We start from the raw sequence: 17,246 nt of genomic DNA on the forward strand, positions 1-17,246 counted from the left end.
CGATGCAGACTGCTCAGCTGGTTTTGTCGTATGAGAGGACTCGGATTTGACTCTTCTGGGTTTTTCTGGGTTCCTGTTCAGGATGTGAGCCGCTTTGCACTGAGATGTTTCTTCATCTGCTCGGCTTCAGCTGCATCACAATCCTCCTCAGTGAACAACGAAGCTCTGAGATGAGACATTTTTCATCACAGCGACCTCGGGAGACTCGAGTGAGCTTCAGACTCACCCGGTTTTTGTTTTTAAAGCAGGGTTCCATGGTTTGGTTTTGTGCTCGTCTCTTCTCTCCCTTCTCCTGCCGTTTTCAAGAAACCAGCGATTGTCCATGTAATGAAGTTGAGATTCATGTAAACGTTGCTGGCCTGTATCAGCTACTGTGTGTGTGTGAGAGATGTTTAGTTGTGATGGGCAGATGAAGCAGTATGAGCTGGAAAAGATGCTCTGAAGCTTCCAACTCAGCGAGCACAGCGACATCTGGTGGTGGTGAAAGTTAAAGCTGCCGTCTTAATGCTGCTCTGAAACACCAACACGTCTCTTGTTTAGGTGTCCTGCATCAGATATTCAGGCTTTTGTTTGAGTGTGTTGCAAATAAATGATAAACCTTAGTGTTTATTTCTTCTTTCTTTAAAACTGTCGAGTTGAACGAAGAGATTTTGCAGCATCAGTGACTTTCGAGGCGTCAATTATCACTCAGGTGACATTTCATGTCCGACGCAAGCTTCTACACTTTATCTTGAAGCCCTGCAAAGTTTATTTGTTCTCTTAGGGAAGGTTAGAGTTTACCTGGATGACTTGTGTTTATTATTTCAGCACATTACTCATCTCTGAGGTTCATTAAAGATCCTCTCTCTGATCTGACATGTACCACTGACTTGCTGAAAATCGAGGTTTTCCCTCGATAAAAAAGATCAACTTGTCCCGACTTCGTGCAAAATTTCCCAGAGAGGCTGTCAGGAAAGAGTCTGCGTCCGGAGAACAGCTTGTAAATAAATAGCTGTAAAATTGTACGAAGGCTTCTTGCTGGAGTTGTATTTTCTCTTTGTGTTAAAGGTGACATATCACGCTTTTTTCATCAATATATATTGGTCTAAGAGGTCCCCAAAACATGTCTTTAAAGTTTATGCTCAAATAAACACTTTGAAATCAGATTTTGGTCTGCCTGAAAAGCCCTCTTCTTCAGTCCTCCTCAGAACGCTCTGTTTTCTCTCTGACCACGCCCCCTCAGGAAGTGGATGTGCCTCGGCTGTCCAGCACGTTGATCTAATGTTTACATGTTGGCTGAATATACACGGCTGCTCAGAGATCACGTTACTTCAACCCTCTGAATCTGATCCTGACGGAGAGGCGCCTGTAGCAGGACCTTTCTGAAGGATTGGTCATAGATTTAGTGTTTCTTGTTGTTTTATTTATCAGTATGTCGACGTGCGTCTTGGTACACAGCTACGAACATGTAGCTATGTGGCTATGCTAACTAGCGCTAGCACTTATCCATGATAAATAAAAAAAATCATCCACTAGATCTTCAAATCTGCAGACGTGGGGAGTAAAAGAACTCCTCACCCAGCAAACCCCAACCCGGAACTCACGCACTCCACATCAGAACCTCCTCCACCCTCCCAGAACCAAGCTCCGGACCATGGGAGATCGGGCCTTTTGTGCTGCTGCACCACGTCTGTGGAATTCCCTGCCCAGCCACCTCAGAACCCCACAGACTGTGGATGCTTTTAAAAAACATTTAAAGACCTTCCTCTTTAAAGAGGCTTTTAACTTATTTTAAGTACTGCTTTTAAAAGTTTGTTTTTACTGTGTGCCTGTAGCACTTTGAGATTTCTGGAAATGAAAAGTGCGTTATAAATAAAATGTATTATTATTATTATTATTATTAAAACCGACCTCTGCCAGAAAGGCAGCGGGACCTTTTCTGAAGGATTGGTCACAGATTTAGTGTTTCTTGTTGTTTTATTTGTCAGTTTGTCGACGTGTGTCTTGGTACACAGCTATGAACATGTAGCTATGTGGCTATGCTAACTAGCGCTAGCACTTATCCATGATAAATAAAAATCATCCACTAGATCTTCAAATCTGCAGACGTGGGGAGTAAAACCGACCTTTGTGTTTATTAAGACAGCCTACAACTAGCATGCCTCCCTCCTAAGCTCCTTGTTAGCACACATTTGTGCAGGTAATGAAAAACGGAGGAGGGATTCAGTATTATTTTATACAGTCTATGGGCTGAACAAGCTCCGAGCTCTGACTCCGTGACAGACCGGATATTGTTGTTACGTAACAAAAACACTGAAGTCTGAAACGGCTCATTTCACACACATTTACAGAAAGGTGGAGAAATCAGAACAGGGGCAGAATGGATTCTTTTCATTCTAGGGGGGTTTGTAGACATGGACACATATTTCAGGTAGAGAACCATTAAAAAGTCCATTTTGCATGATATGTCACCTTTAAAGTCAGATAATAAAAACATGATTGTAAGGAGTTCTTGTTCATCATTTTATTAACATTTAAAGCTCATTATTCATAAATCACATTAACATTGAACATTCAGACGTGTAGCGTTCCTGTACCGTAAAAAAAACAAAGACTAAATCGACTTAAAGACGTTTTTAAGACGATGAAGTGATTTTAAATATTGGAATGTATTTAATGTACCACTGAGGTAGATAGTTGTCACATCAGTTTATCTCTCAGTTAAAGTTTCCTGCAGTAAAAAAGATTAAACACAAACTGATGAAACAGAAGAACTTCCTCTCTTCGTGTTTTAAAGGCACAGAAGGTAAACGTCTCTCAGGTCGGAGGAATGATCCACGTGTTCTTCAGGTAGCTCTGAGTCCATTACAGACTCCTCTGGCAGTGACGTTGATAAAGTGCTCCGCAGTAAACTGTGTTATAAGAAAATAGAGTTTCAGTCTGTGTGGACAGAAACTATTCTTAAAGTACCGCTCTCATAAAAAATAACACCTCAGCAGAAATCCAGACCGCAGCGAGACCAGAACGTGATCCACTTTAAGGTCTCTGAATCGAGTCGAGGACACATGGAGACATCCTTTAAACGTCTGCAGATCCACTGGAGGAAGGTTTCTCTGACAATATGTCATACGGGACGAGGATCAGTAAGTCACAGACTTATTTCAGTACAGGTTCTCTTCAGAGAGGGCGTCTGAAAGGAAGCAGAGAGGGAGATCAGTGAGGGGAAGCTTTGGAGACCTGCAGGACACGAATCAGGGGAGGAGTCAGGACATGAATCAGGGGAGAAGTCAGGACAGAAATAAGGTGAGGAGTCAGGAGACAAATCAGGACACAAATCAGGGGAGCAGTCAGGAGACAATCAGGGGAGGAGTCAGGAGATGAATCAGGAGAGGAGTCAGCACACGAATCAGGGGAGGAGTCAGGAGACAAATCAGGACACAAATCAGGGGAGGGGTCAGGAGACGATCAGGGGAGGAGTCAGGAGATGAATCAGGACACAAATCAGGGGAGGAGTCAGGACATGAATCAGGGGAGGAGTCAGGAGACAAATCAGGACACAAATCAGGGGAGCAGTCAGGAGACGATCAGGGGAGGAGTCAGGAGATGAATCAGGAGAGGAGTCAGCACACAAATCAGGGGAGGAGTCAGGAGATGAATCAGGAGAGGAGTCAGCACACGAATCAGGAGAGGAGTCAGCACACGAATCAGGGGAGGAGTCAGAACACAAATCAGGGGAGGAGTCAGGAGACAAATCAGGACACAAATCAGGGGAGGGGTCAGGAGACGATCAGGGGAGGAGTCAGGAGATGAATCAGGAGAGGAGTCAGCACACGAATCAGGAGAGTAGTCAGCACACGAATCAGGGGAGGAGTCAGGAGACAAATCAGGACACAAATCAGGGGAGGAGTCAGGAGACTAATCAGGAAAGGAGTCAGGACACAAATCAGGGGAGGAGGTAGGAGACAAATCAGGACACAAATCAGGGGAGGAGTCAGGACATGATCAGGGGAGGAGTCAGGACACGAATCAGGGGAGGAGTCAGGACACAAATCAGGGGAGGAGTCAGGACACAAATCAGAAGCCGCTCGTGTTGGTTGCTCACCTTGCTGAAGGACTCTCTGCATGTACTGGTTGAGTTGATGCAACTCAGAGTTTTGTTCGTGGCGTCCCAGCTGCACACTGAAGGGATCCACGTACGTCTCAGCGGGCAGCAGCTCCTCCTGCAGAGCCAAGGGGACGCCGAGGAGCTCCTCCTCCTGCAGCTGCAGGGACCCGATGCGGCTCCTGCTGCACAAACCCGGCTGGTAACTGTGAGACACGAAACCCGAGTGGGACACGTTGCTTTTCACGGATGTCACCATATCCAGGTCTTTAAGGAGGCTCTCGAACACGCTGTCCTCCAGGACCTGCTCACGCTTCAGAGGGAGAGGAGGCCAGTCACAGGTGGAGGTGTTAGAGGGAGCAGGTTGGATCACGTTCTGACGTGGGCTCAGGGAGTGATACGAGTTGAAGCTGCTGGCCAGAGAGGAGATCTGCTGAGCCAGGATGCTGATCTCCTCCTGCTCCCTCTCGCTGTAGTCGGACTCTGTGGAGGGTGGAGACTGGTTGGGGGTGAGGAGGTTTGCATGAAGGGGCAGCACGTGGTGAGGAACATGCTGCGTGTGCAGGAGCACGCCCCCTGGTGGCTGCTGGAGGAGGCTGAGGTCGTCCTGATGCAGAGCGCAGTCTGCTGAGCTCTCACACAGATCGGACAGAGACAGACTGCCAGGAACCAGCCGCACGTCTGAGGCTGGGAACTCAAACGCCGCTGATGAAGAGGAGAGAGGAGAGCGAGCGGGGAGGCGGATGAAGGCTGTCGGCTCTAATGGTTGTTCAGCTGCAGGCGGCGGAATGGAGGGCGACAGGTGACAGGTGAGGACCGCCTCAGGGAAGCAGGTCTCAGGGGAGGACAGCATCGTGTACCCGTGCACATCCATCAGGAGGTCATGGCTCAGCTCCTCGTGCTGCAGCGGCGAGCCGGATGAAGAGGAGGAGGAGGCGGGGCTGTAGGGAGGAGTGAAGAGAGCCAGGCTGTCACCTAAGGGAACAGGTGAGGTGTCGCCTCTGGAGCAGCCGGACGCCATGAAGTACACGTCTCTGGCTCGGCCGCTCTGGTCCTCGCTCTGACTGTCAGACGTCCTCCGCCTTTTAACACACTTAGCACTCTGAGTCTGCGGCGGCGGCTGCTGAGCGTGAAGGTGGCAGGATGCTGACGGTTTGAAGGCCTCGCCGCTGATCGTGGTCTGCAGAAACCTGGCCTCGGTTTCACTGTGGAAACAAAAAACACAGTCAGCGTTTTAGACTTAGGAAACTTTCTCTCTCTGTCGTCTCCGCCGGCTCGCCAGGAGAAGTTTTTCTTACCTGATGGTGAAGTTTGTGCAGCTCACACCCTGCAGCTCACACAGCTTGTTAGCTTGAGTGTAGATCCAGGTCCATGACAGATCTTTGCACTGGAGTCTGAGCACCATCTCTACCCGGGAGCCTTCGTCTGCCTGCACTGGACGGGACGGAGGAAGAGTCAGGGTTATTAAAATGCACAAACAATGACGTGCACAGAATAAATCAGGATCTGTCTCTGCGTGCGCCGGCTGCAGAGTGACTTTCCCTCTCTGAGTTAGAAATATATGATGCGTGCATGAACAAATCATCCTCTGTAGGTGTTGTTTCTCGTGTCTTCTCTGTTTTTGTGCATCTTAAGTTGGATTTGAAGAAGAGTTCTTGCAGGTTCAGACTTACATAGACTCGTGTGAGCGGCTGCACACGCAGAGAGATCTTCAGGGTGGATCAGACCGTACCACGACCGACCGATCAGCTCGTCTGCAGAGTAACCCCAGACGTGTTCAACACTGAAAACAAAACAGAGCAAAGGATCCATCAGCTGGAGCTCCAGAGTGTTTCACACCTACACCAGGTTCAGATGAGTCTGCACACGCACCTGTGTGACGTCTGAGTGAAGCTCATGTCCAGGCCGTGCATGCTGTGGAAGCTGAGACAGGAAGGTGAGTCTGAGCTCTGCAGGCGGTCGACGGTGGGGCTGCAGAGAGCGACGAACAGAGGCGAAGAGGAGGATGAGGAGGGGAGGAGAGGGTGAGGAAAAGAGCGGTACCTCCCTCGGACCAGGATGGAGCAGCAGCCGCCGCCGTACTGCAGCCTGAAGGCTTTGGAGGATTGCATTCGACAGACGAAGCTCCGCTCTGTGGAGGAGGACATGTCGTTCAGAGTCTGTGTGATGGAACTGAAGCTGATTTAAAGCCGTACTGTCTCTTTAAATTACCTGATGATGAGTCGTGTTCAGTGTCCAGGTGAGATTTAACAGCGTCCACGTCAGAGCGCTCCAACATGTCGTACACGGAGTCTCCTTGCAGAACATCCAGCTGCAGATTAAAAACAGCTTCACCGTCAGAAGCTGCAGATTAAACTTCACACTCAGGGAACTTCATGTTTGAGCTTTTTGATTCAGTTGATGATGAAATCACAGAAATCAAGAACAAGTGTTTCAGTTTGAATCCCTCACTCACCATGGAGAAACCCAGATACTCGGACACGTTTTCAGACACGTAGACAAGCCTCCCCTGAGCCGTGGTGACCAGGATGAAGCCGTGCAGTGCGGGGAGGAAGGCCTCGTATGGAGGGGGGCGGTCTGATCTCTCTGCAGCCGGGAGTCCTGAGAGAGAGAGAGAGACAAAGACAGAGAGATCAGCCTCAGACAGCAGAGTTTGGAGGTTGTAATTCTCACTGAGTCAGGCAGGGGGCGCCAACATCTCCACAGACTGAACGCTCCTCAGGTTTGTTTTCATGTGTTTGATTCTTTGTGATCGATCATCTCAGAGGACTTCATCTTTTATTCTTTCCGTCCTGACGACGACTTTAAACTTGAGTGAAACAATGTGTTTGTGTATTTTTCTGCAAACCTAATTCTAGTTTTCTCACACCTCGTTCTGTAATCCAGATTGTACGACAGAGGATTAGGGCCACTGAGAAAGAATAAAAAATTAAGGTCCAATTTGTAAAATTATTATTATTACTCTGAGAAAAAAAGTCAGACTTATGAGATTAAAGTCAGAATAAGATAAGATAAGATATTCTTTATTGGTCCCCCATTGGGGGAAATTCTTTTGTTACAGCAGCTTACAACACGGGACAGGGGAATACAACAGTGTGCATACATAGTTAAAAATATAATAACATTAATAATAGTAATGATAAAGGTAAAATAGAACAGAAGAGAATAAAATAAGGCAACTATTACAGATGTATACACACAATGTGCATTCCTATCTGATAAATAGAAAGTCATTCTGACTTTTTTCTCAGAATATTAATAATACTAAAAAAAATTGACCTGTTTTTTTTTTTTTTCAATGGTTCTCATCCTTTTCCTTAAGATTGAGTCCAGCTCTCTTCTCAGATCAGGATAATCCTGATGTCTTGGATCAAAGTGATCCTGATCATACTCAGACATGTGACTCCTGGAGGTTCGATCAGGATATAAAAATAACAAATGTGTCCCCGTCAGAGATCCATAATCTAAACCGGATTACTTTAAACATCTTGGTTTCAGAGTTTAAACACTTAATTTATTAAACTGCAAAACCTCAGAAAGAGAAGGAAAGGCAGTCCGGTCCGTCTAGAAGGACTTAGATTGGGAACCAAAGAGAAGAGAGAGCTTGGAGGTCTGACGGGGAGCTGGAGAGGTTCAACGACTGCTGAGTGACCCCTCTCTGTTAATGATGTTCACAGCATCATGTGTGTGTGTGTGTTTCACATGATCAATAACAGAGTACAGCGTGGCTTCATCCTTGGTCCCCACATTTCCTGCCCCCCCCACTGTTCGGTCCACCAAAGACTAAAAGCCCCAAAACTATCTTTAGAATTATAACAAATCAGATTTTTCCTCCAGGATGATCAAAGTAAGTCTTCTCCTCTTCCTCTCTGGAGTAACTTTCCCTCCTCTTCCTGCATCTCCACCAGAAATCATTCAACACTCAACACATGATGAATCAGGTTTCCTACACGGGGAGAAAATCTGTTGCATGATGTTTCAGAAAGTACCGGACTAACAGACTAACCCAGAGCTTCAAACTCGCCTTAAACTTAAACATTTGATCAGTTTGAGGATTTAAAAAAGCATCGTCTGATCGGTGCATGCATGAGTGAAGTTATAACCTGATGTGACGTCTGTTTTCATGCATTAGAGATGCTCCTGCAGGACTCTGAATCTTCCTGATTTAGGAGCTTGCAGCTTTTTAAAGACAGATTGTGATCTCTCCCTCAAATCGTCTGTAAACTTTGAGAATCTTCAGTGAGAGTAAAAAGTGTTTCAGAAGCTTCCTCTTGACTTCAGTTCTCCTGTGTTTATCTGTTGAACTTTAAAGATCCTGATATTTAAAGAAGAGTCGAGCCAGAGAGTAAAGAAAGTTACTTGATGCACTTTAACTCGTACGTCTTCCTGGATCGAGGATAAACTGAAACTACAGATGAATAAAACCTTCAGAGATTCTGTCGTATCTGATATTTCTGCAGAGTCAAACTTTGCAGAAACTTCCCGCTCTGAGCGGCGAGCACTCACCCCGCAGGAGGACGGTCTTCCTGATGAAGGTGCAGATGGCGGCCATGGAGTGCAGGTAGGACAGCCTCTCCTGGTCGTCCCGGCTGACGGGCAGCAGAGCCCGCATGTTCCTGATCTCGTGGTTGATGTGGTCCCGCCGGGCTTTAGAGGCTCCTTTGGTGGATCTGTGGGACACCATGGTCATGAGGTCAGAGGTCAGAGGAGATGGAAGTTTGTCCTAAAGGTGAGAGCGTCTGCCCGCGCTCATAGTCCTCAGGTGTTCAGAGAGAAGAGAGGGATGAAGAGCCGGACTCTTCCTCTCTATCACTGCTTCCTCTGAGAGGAGTGTGTGTGTGAAGCAGAGAGGAGTGTGTGTGTTTGCAGCAGAGAGGAGGACTCTCAGCAGTGTGTGAGAGTGTGTGTGATCAGGGAGCTTTTATAGCCGTCACAGCTCCAGCGTGGGCGTCTCTCTCAGAGGGGGGCCGGCCTTCTGCTGCTCTCTTCAGTTCCTTATAAAGAGGGAGTCCTCGGAGCCGGGTCACACGTCACAGAGACACGGACTCCACAAAAGGAGGGTTTCATCACTCCGTCTGTCTGTCTGCAGCCAATCAATAAAGATTTATTCAAATGATGGTTCAGAGAGGATTCTCCTTCTCACTGAGTGTTTCTAAATGTGTGTGTTTCTAAATGTGTGTGTATGTGCAGCGTGGATGTTTTTTTCTGCTCTTCTCTTTAAAACATTGATTAATAAAGGTTCAGGTTTCTCGCTCTCTGAGAGAATCTGAAGGTTTCTCAAACTCCGGCTGCAGACCGGAGAGGATTAAAGACTCCCCGAGGAGAAACACCGCAGGACGCTCAGAGAGAGAGAGATTAAACAACACCGGGTTGATTCAGAGGAGGAGAGGAGAGAGGAGGAGGAGGAGGAGGAGAGAGAGGAGGAGGAGTTGCAGGATGTAGGAGGAGGACAAGTTGGAAAAGTTGAGGAGGAGGTGAAGAAAGGTTGACTAGAAGAAGTAGGAAGAAGAGGAGGATAAGGGAGGAAGGGGCATGGAAAAGAAGGAGGAGAAGGGATGGGGGGAAATGGCGGGTAGAAGAAGAGGAAGAGGGATGGCTAGAAGGAGGAGGAAGACAAGAAAGAAAGGAGGAGGAAAGAAGAAAGGAGGCAGAGAAACGGGGATGGATGAGGAGGAGGAAGAGTGAAGGAGCACAGGGAGGAATAGAAGAGGGAGATGAAGGAGAGGAAAAAGAGAAGGAGAAAGAGAGTTGCAGCAGGATGCATGAGGAGGATAAGTTGGAAAAGTTGAGGAGGAGGTGAAGAAGGTTGGCTAGAAGAGGAGGATAAGGGAGGAAGGGGCATGGAGAAGGAGGAGAAGGGATGGGAAAAAAGGACAGGTAGAAGAAGAGGAACAAGGTAAAAGAAAGGAGGACAAAGAGAAAGACACGGAAGGAGATGAAGGTTGAGGAGGAGGACAAGAAGGAAGAGGAGGAGGAGGAGGCAGAGTGAAGGAGGACAGAGAGGGGTAGAAGAAGAAGAAGAGGGGAGATGAAGGAGAGAAATAAGAGAAGGAGGAGAAGAAGGGTTTTAAGGAGGGAAAAAGGGAGGCAGAGAAGCATGAAGTGGAGGAGAAGGAGGAGGAAGAGTAAAGGAGGAGAAGAAGCAGGTGAAAGGAGGAGGAGAAAGAGAAGGTAGGAGTCTGACAATAAGGAGTAAGAAGGCAGAGGAGGAGAAGGATCAGATAAAAGAGGAGGAGGAAGGAGGAGGAGTGTGACTGACCGGAGTCTCCTGCAGGGGGCGCTGTGAGGATCTCCGGGTGGAGGATGAGAGGAGCAGAGAGCGTTTCCACGACTCTTCATCCTGACGCTGAAACAGAGGAGAAGAAGAAGACGAGTTAAAAAACAAACTGAGATTAGATCCATCAAATAATCCAGACTACAGAGAAGAAGAGACTTTAACTCAGAGAGGAGAGAGGAAGTTTACACTGACACAAACTGAAGATCATCTCTAACTGAAAACACAAATAATCAAATAATCCAGATTACAGAAAATTGGAGTTTATCTCAGGGTCATAATCTCAGGACATCATGGAGCTGAGATTCTGTGAGATCTTACCTGAAGTCTCTGCAGACTGACGACGAGTCTGAGACTCTGTTCCTCCTTTAAAGCCTCAGACTGACTCTCTCTCTCTCCCTCCCTCTGTCTCTCTCATCTTTAAATAAATGAATAAATGATTGTGGAGCATCACTCGACGTGACGTCACACTGAATTAAAGTTATTTTTAGAGGAGTGATGTAAAAATAACTCAGAGCAGGAAGTGATGAGAGGATTGAAAGAGGTGAAGAGAGAGAGAGAGAGAGAGAGAATGAATCATTCATACTGTTTTCATTTATTAAAGAGAGTATTGATCTTCTTGTTTCTCTCCCCTTGTTATTCATCAGATCATTAATCAGCATTCATTCAGATCTTTGTAAACCTCGTGTGTCTCTGATTCTGTTTCTCTCTCAGTCCGGTCTCTAACGATGCTCAGACGATGTTTCCTCTGAGTCATGATGAAGAAGAATCGATCATAAAGGTTCATAAAGAGTTCTCCACGTGCACAATAACACAGACTTACGTTTAAATGTCTCAGCGCTGAGGGTTCATGAACTCTAAAAGTTCCTGCTCTCGTGTTTTGAACGTTACAGATCGTCTGCAGAGCTTTCAGTCCTCAGTCGGATGAAGTCTCAGAGTGAAAGTCTGTCTCACTTGAAGAGACATGTTCAGCATCCACCAAGTAAGGTCCAGTTGATCTGGATTTAAAGGTCCATGTGACGCTCAAACTCTGATTCATCCTCATCAAGTTTGCTGTTTTATAGTTTTATCTCTCACGTGTTCCTGCAGCCTGAAAGAAACAAAACATTTACAAAGTCTGAACTTCAGAGCTCCTGGGAGGAGTTTTATTAGACCCACAAATAAAGACAGACCCTCAGCAGGAAGTCTGAACACTTATTTTAGTATATTTCTAATCTGAGATGTCACTGCTGCTCGGTTGATGTCAGCCGAGGAGATTGAAGGTGACATATCACGCTTTTTTCATCAATATATGTTGGTCTAAGAGGTCCCCAAAACATGTCTTTAAAGTTTATGCTCAAAAAAACACTTTGAAATCAGATTTTGGTCTGCCTGAAAAACCCTCTTCTTCAGTCCTTCTCAGAACACTCTGTTTTCTCTCTGACCACGCACCCTCAGGAAGTGGATGTGCCTCGGCTCTCCAGCACGTTGATCTAATGTTTACATGTTGGCTGAATATACACGGCTGCTCAGAGATCACGTTACTTCAACCCTCTGAATCTGATCCAGAATCTGATCCTGACGGAGAGGCGCCTGCAGCAGGACCTTTCTGAAGGATTGGTCACAGATTTAGTGTTTCTTGTTGTTTTATTTATCAGTATGTAGACGTGTGTCTTGGTACACAGCTACGAACATGTAGCTATGTGGCTATGCTAACTAGCGCTAGCACTTATCCATGATAAATAAAAATCATCCACTAGATCTTCAAATCTGCAGACGTGGGTAGTAAAACCGACCTCTGCCAGAAAGGCAGCAGGACCTTTTCTGAAGGATTGGTCACAGATTTAGTGTTTCTTGTTGTTTTATTTGTCAGTATGTCGACGTGTGTCTTGGTACACAGCTACAGCTACAGCTATGAACATGTAGCTATGTAGCTATGCTAACTAGCGCTAGCACTTATCCATGATAAATAAAAATCATCCACTAGATCTTCAAATCTGCAGACGTGGGGAGTAAAACCGACCTTTGTGTTTATTAAGACAGCCTACAACTAGCATGCCTCCCTCCTAAGCTCCTTGTTAGCACACACGTGTGCAGGGAATGAAAAACGGAGGAGGGGTTGAGTATTATTTTATACAGTCTATGGGCTGAACAAGCTCCGAGCTCTGACTCCGTGACAGACCGGATATTGTTGTTACGTAACAAAAACACTGAAGTCTGAAACGGCTCGTTTCACACACATTTACAGAAAGGTGGAGAAATCAGAACAGGGGCAGAATGGATTCTTTTCATTCTCGGGGGGTTTGTAGACAGGGACACAGATTTCAGGTAGAGAACCATTAAAAAGTCCATTTTGCATGATATGTCACCTTTAACATAAAGTTTTCATTCAGAAGTGACCGGAGTTATAATCTCTGCAGAGAGGACTCTCAGTAAACTGTGACCGTAAACTGACAGCAGGAGTTTCACCATGAAAGGAATGGACAGGACAGAATCTGTATAAAGATTAGAGTATCAGCTTTGTCCACAGGGGGCGCTAAAATCTACACAACCAGCATTTGTAAGAGAAGCTTCAAGACAGATTCAAAACTCTCAAGAGTGACGATGAGGAGGGTGAAGCATTCAGGAGTAGATATTAAACTTTCTTCTAAATCATGCTCTTTCAGAGGACTGCCTCGCAGATCCTCAGACTTCCTCTCTCTCTGTCTCTCGTCCTCTCTCAGTGAGAGCAGATCTCCTCCTCTCGTAGTAATCTGTGAACAGACCTCGGGCTCTCGGCTGTGGCAGAGTTTCTTGGTGGCTTAAACGGAGAGTCTGTGAGTCACTCCATTAAACCCTGCTGGAGGAGAATGAAGCTACAGGTCTGCAAACATGACGCACTGAGAGCAGACGACAGATTACAGCATCACAGAGCGTGAGTCACACCAAACACACCGAGCGACACAAAGAGGACTCTGACGGAGCGGGATCCTGAGTTTAGAGCACGAGGGGATTACAGAGTCAGTGTGTGATCAATACAGATATCAGATCAGATCAGATCTTGATGGAGACACGAGCCGGGAGCTGACTGAGAGGAAAGTCAGACCAACCAGAACATCCAGATCACATCCAGTCTCTGCAACAGTTTTCATTTTATCAACACTTGGGAGGAGGATCCAGCTGAATCCAGATCCTGCTCAGATGTGTTTACTTTGACTCTGATCCATGATGAACACTGAAACTCTCCTACTTTGCCTCCACTTTCTCCTGCAGGCCTCTAAGTTACATTTCTGCAGAAAGTGGAGGTGAGAGCGCCGCAGGAAAATCAGCTTAAACATGCAGGTGGTTAGAGGTGATGATGTCATATCATGTGACTCGAACAGCGGCATGCAGCAGGAAGAATAGAAACATCTGAGGCTGCAGAAGGAGAATCATGTTCAAGAGATGTCTGCATCAGCCTTCGTAGTGTCGCTCTCTGCAGCTTCGTCCTCCATCGCGTTGTGAACACCCTGATTCTGATGTCATGTCCTGTTCTCTGCTCATCATGTAACAGGGAAACTCCAAGCTGGGAGGAAAACTTGTGCTGCAGGAAAATTTTCAGGCGTGCATGTGTGACAGAGTACAGTGTGTGATCCTTAAGTTATATTTGGCAGTATGGGAGCTCCCTGTCCTTCCATGTGCCTACGTGGAAGGGCAAAGCCTGCGGTGGGGAGAGCACACACCCCCTTCCTACCTTATTTGCATTCATTACGTAATATTTGACTATGACTCTGTTCTCAGAGATCCCTGCCCTTCCAGATGCCTACGTGGAAGGGCAACACCTGAAGTGGAGAGAGCATCCTCCCTAAGGAGCACGCTACCCCGTTATTTGCATGTATAAGTTAAATTTGTCGGTATGGCTCTGTTCTTGGAGCTCCCAGCCCTTCCATGTGCCTACGTGGAAGGGCAAAGCCTGCGGTGGGGAGAGCACACACACCCTCCCTGCCTTATTTGTATTCACTAAGTTATATTTGACTATGGCTCTGTTCTGGGAGCTCCCTGCCCTTCCAGGTGCCTACATGGAAGGGCAAAGCCTGAGGTGGGGAGAGCACAACCCCCTCTCAGGAGCACGCTACCCCTTTATTTGCATGTATAAGTTAAATTTGTTGGTATGGCTCTGTTCTTGGAGCTCCCAGCCCGTCCATGTGCCTACGTGGAAGAGCAAAGCCTGCGGTGGGGAGAGCACACACACACCCTCCCTAACTTATTTGTATTCACTAAATTATATTTGACTATGGCTCTGTTCTGGGAGCTCCCTACCCTTCCAGGTGCCTACGTGGAAGGGCAAAGCCTGAGGTGGGGAGAGCACAGCCCCCTCTCAGGAGCACGCTACCCCTTTATTTGCATGTATAAGTTAAAATTGTTGGTATGGCTCTGTTCTTGGAGCTCCCAGCCCGTCCATGTGCCTACGTGGAAGAGCAAAGCCTGCGTTGGGGAGAGCACACACACACACACCCTCCCTACCTTATTTGTGTTCACTAAGTTACATTTGACTAAGGCTCTGTTTCTGGGAGCTCCCTACCCTTCCATGTGCCTACGTGGAAGGGCAAAGCCTGCAGTGAGGAGAGCACACACACCCTCCCTGCCTTATTTGCATTCACCAAGTTATATTTGACTATGGCTCTGTTCTGGGAGCTCCCAGCCCGTCCATGTGCCTACGTGGAAGAGCAAAGCCTGCGGTGGGGAGAGCACACACACACCCTCCCTACCTTATTTGTATTCACTAAGTTATATTTGACTATGGCTCTGTTCTGGGAGCTCCCTACCCTTCCATGTGCCTACGTGGAAGGGCAAAGCCTGCAGTGAGGAGAGCACAGACACCCTCCCTGCCTTATTTGCATTCACTAAGTTATATTTGACTATGGCTCTGTTCTGGGAGCTCCCTGCCCTTCCATGTGCCTACGTGGAAAGGCATAGCCTGAGGTGGGGAGAGCACACCCCCCCTCAGGAGCATGCTACCCCTTTATTTGCATGTATAAGTTAAAGTTGTTGATATGGCTCTGTTCTTGGAGCTCAGGGATTGTTTCTTTCAGCTCAATGTTTTCAACCTTATAAAGCCTGCAGTCCTGCGTTCACAGCGCACATTTGAAGCTCAGCGGTTTGAGACGAGACGACCGATACAAGAAAATAAAAGATAACAAGATGATCAATGAAGAAACAAACACAACTTTTGTGAAGCAGAGAGCAGCGTCTCTTTGCTCAGTCCTCTCCAGCAGTGATCTCTGCACACTCTGAGCTGATGTTTCTGTTCAGCTCTCTGGACTCTAATCTGTATCTGTGCAGTGATTGAAACAGGAGGATGCATCAGATCTGAATCTTTAGAAAGGGAAGTTTGACCGGCTGCAGATACATGGGGCACGGGATGAGTGACAGCACAGATCCTGCAGAGCTGAGAGGAACATGAAGCCAAAGTTAGAGAGCTGTGTGGCTGCAGAAAGAAGCCGTGAAGATATTTAAATAAAGCACATGATGGAGGGATGTTAAAGCTTTATGCACGTCTTTTTTTGAAGCATCTGTAAGTGTGTTTGTCTGCAGATCATGGCTCAGCATCTGGTTGGCCATCATCCTACAGTAGATTATACAACAAGTACTTATAAGAGCCGAGTGCACTCATACTTTAAACACTCTGACTCTGTGTCTCTAACATCCATGATCATCGTCCGTCGACTTGTTTCTTTACTTTCTGTTATTCCTGACCGTCTGTGGTGTCTGTCCTCTGAGGCCTCGCGCTCCTTTAATGCCTCTCTCCTTAAATCCCTGACTGAGTGCTCTGAAGGACTCTGGGAGCAGAGAACTAGAACTTGAGTGAGGGACTCACTCGGGGACGGGACAAGACAAAACAAATCACTCTGAACAAATCCTCAGTCTGATTGTGGAGGGCCGCTGGGACTCTGCGAGTCCTGGAGGGAAATTAGAGCGTCGTTTGTCTGAGTGGCTCCTTGCATTAACGCCTGCCGGGCCTGCAGGCTCTGGGGCCAGACAGGGGGACCCGCTGCAGTCCTGCTTCCTGTGTGCGGCGGGGGCCAGGCGGGACAGGGTGTCTCTGCTGCCCCGCTTTAAGCCGAGTCCTCGTCTGTGGCCTGCACTTAACACTGCAGATAACAGCGGCTTTATAGCAGGCGACTGCTGACAGACGGGAACAAACTGGAGCTGGATTCAGGGGAGACACTTTCTAATGAAGGGACCCCCCAAAGCAGCCGCACGCGTCCTATTAGGTGGACTGAGGCAGGGAGGGGGGGCGGGGGGGGGTCCGGTGACAGTGAGGACAATCAGACGGAGCGGCTGGAGCAGACTCTGCAGCTCTGCTTCCTGCAGAAACCCAGAGAGCAGGGTTCAAAGAGCTGGGAGCGACTGACGACACGTTCAGGAGCTGCAGGACGATTATTCAAGTGTCAACGCTTCCTCTGAGCAGAACGAGCACGTCTGATCAGACTGACGTTCACATAAACTCTGATATGAGATCAAATGTTTCATTACAAAGTGACTTCAGGGTCAATAACTTCCTGTAACATCTCTAACTAACTCTCTTATAATCCAACCACATTCAAAAGGTCTTGTTTTACAGTCAACATCAATAATAGACGCCGACTACAGCATGAAATCCAAAGTGTGCACCCACTCCTGCAGCCTCTGAGACCTGGACCAGAGTTTAGACTTCAGGATCAGGTCCACAGCTCCAAATCTTCCTCTGAAACAAGGAGTACAGGCCGAGTCTGGTGCTGAGGTTCAGGGTTAGATCTCCTCAGATGATGATGATGAGGACGATCAGACGGAGCGGCTGGAGCAGACTCAGCTCTCTGGGTTTCTGGAGGAAGCAGAGCTGCAGAGTTCAAAGACCAGCGAGCGATTAACGACACGTACAGGAGCTACAGGAGGAGAGAGTATGGAGATAAG

The 17,246-nt window shown here is 47.3% G+C and overlaps 1 protein-coding gene across 1 annotated transcript; it reads right to left on the minus strand.

Moving 5' to 3' along the window:
• Positions 1 to 2,524: 2,524 nt before the first annotated feature.
• On the minus strand, positions 2,525 to 11,348 carry npas4l (neuronal PAS domain protein 4 like). The gene is made up of 10 exons (XM_034682126.1): positions 11,179 to 11,348; positions 10,341 to 10,427; positions 8,588 to 8,751; positions 6,537 to 6,682; positions 6,293 to 6,392; positions 5,954 to 6,212; positions 5,755 to 5,864; positions 5,380 to 5,515; positions 4,082 to 5,286; positions 2,525 to 3,169 (listed from the first exon to the last, which is right to left on the minus strand). The coding sequence occupies exons 2-10, from the start codon at positions 10,418 to 10,420 to the stop codon at positions 3,141 to 3,143; spliced, it is 2,229 nt and encodes a 742-aa protein (XP_034538017.1). The 5' UTR covers positions 10,421 to 10,427; positions 11,179 to 11,348; the 3' UTR covers positions 2,525 to 3,140.
• Positions 11,349 to 17,246: the final 5,898 nt, after the last annotated feature.

This window comes from Notolabrus celidotus, chromosome 4, assembly GCF_009762535.1.
Source record: "Notolabrus celidotus isolate fNotCel1 chromosome 4, fNotCel1.pri, whole genome shotgun sequence".
In the NCBI taxonomy this organism is placed as follows: Eukaryota; Metazoa; Chordata; class Actinopteri; order Labriformes; family Labridae; genus Notolabrus; species Notolabrus celidotus.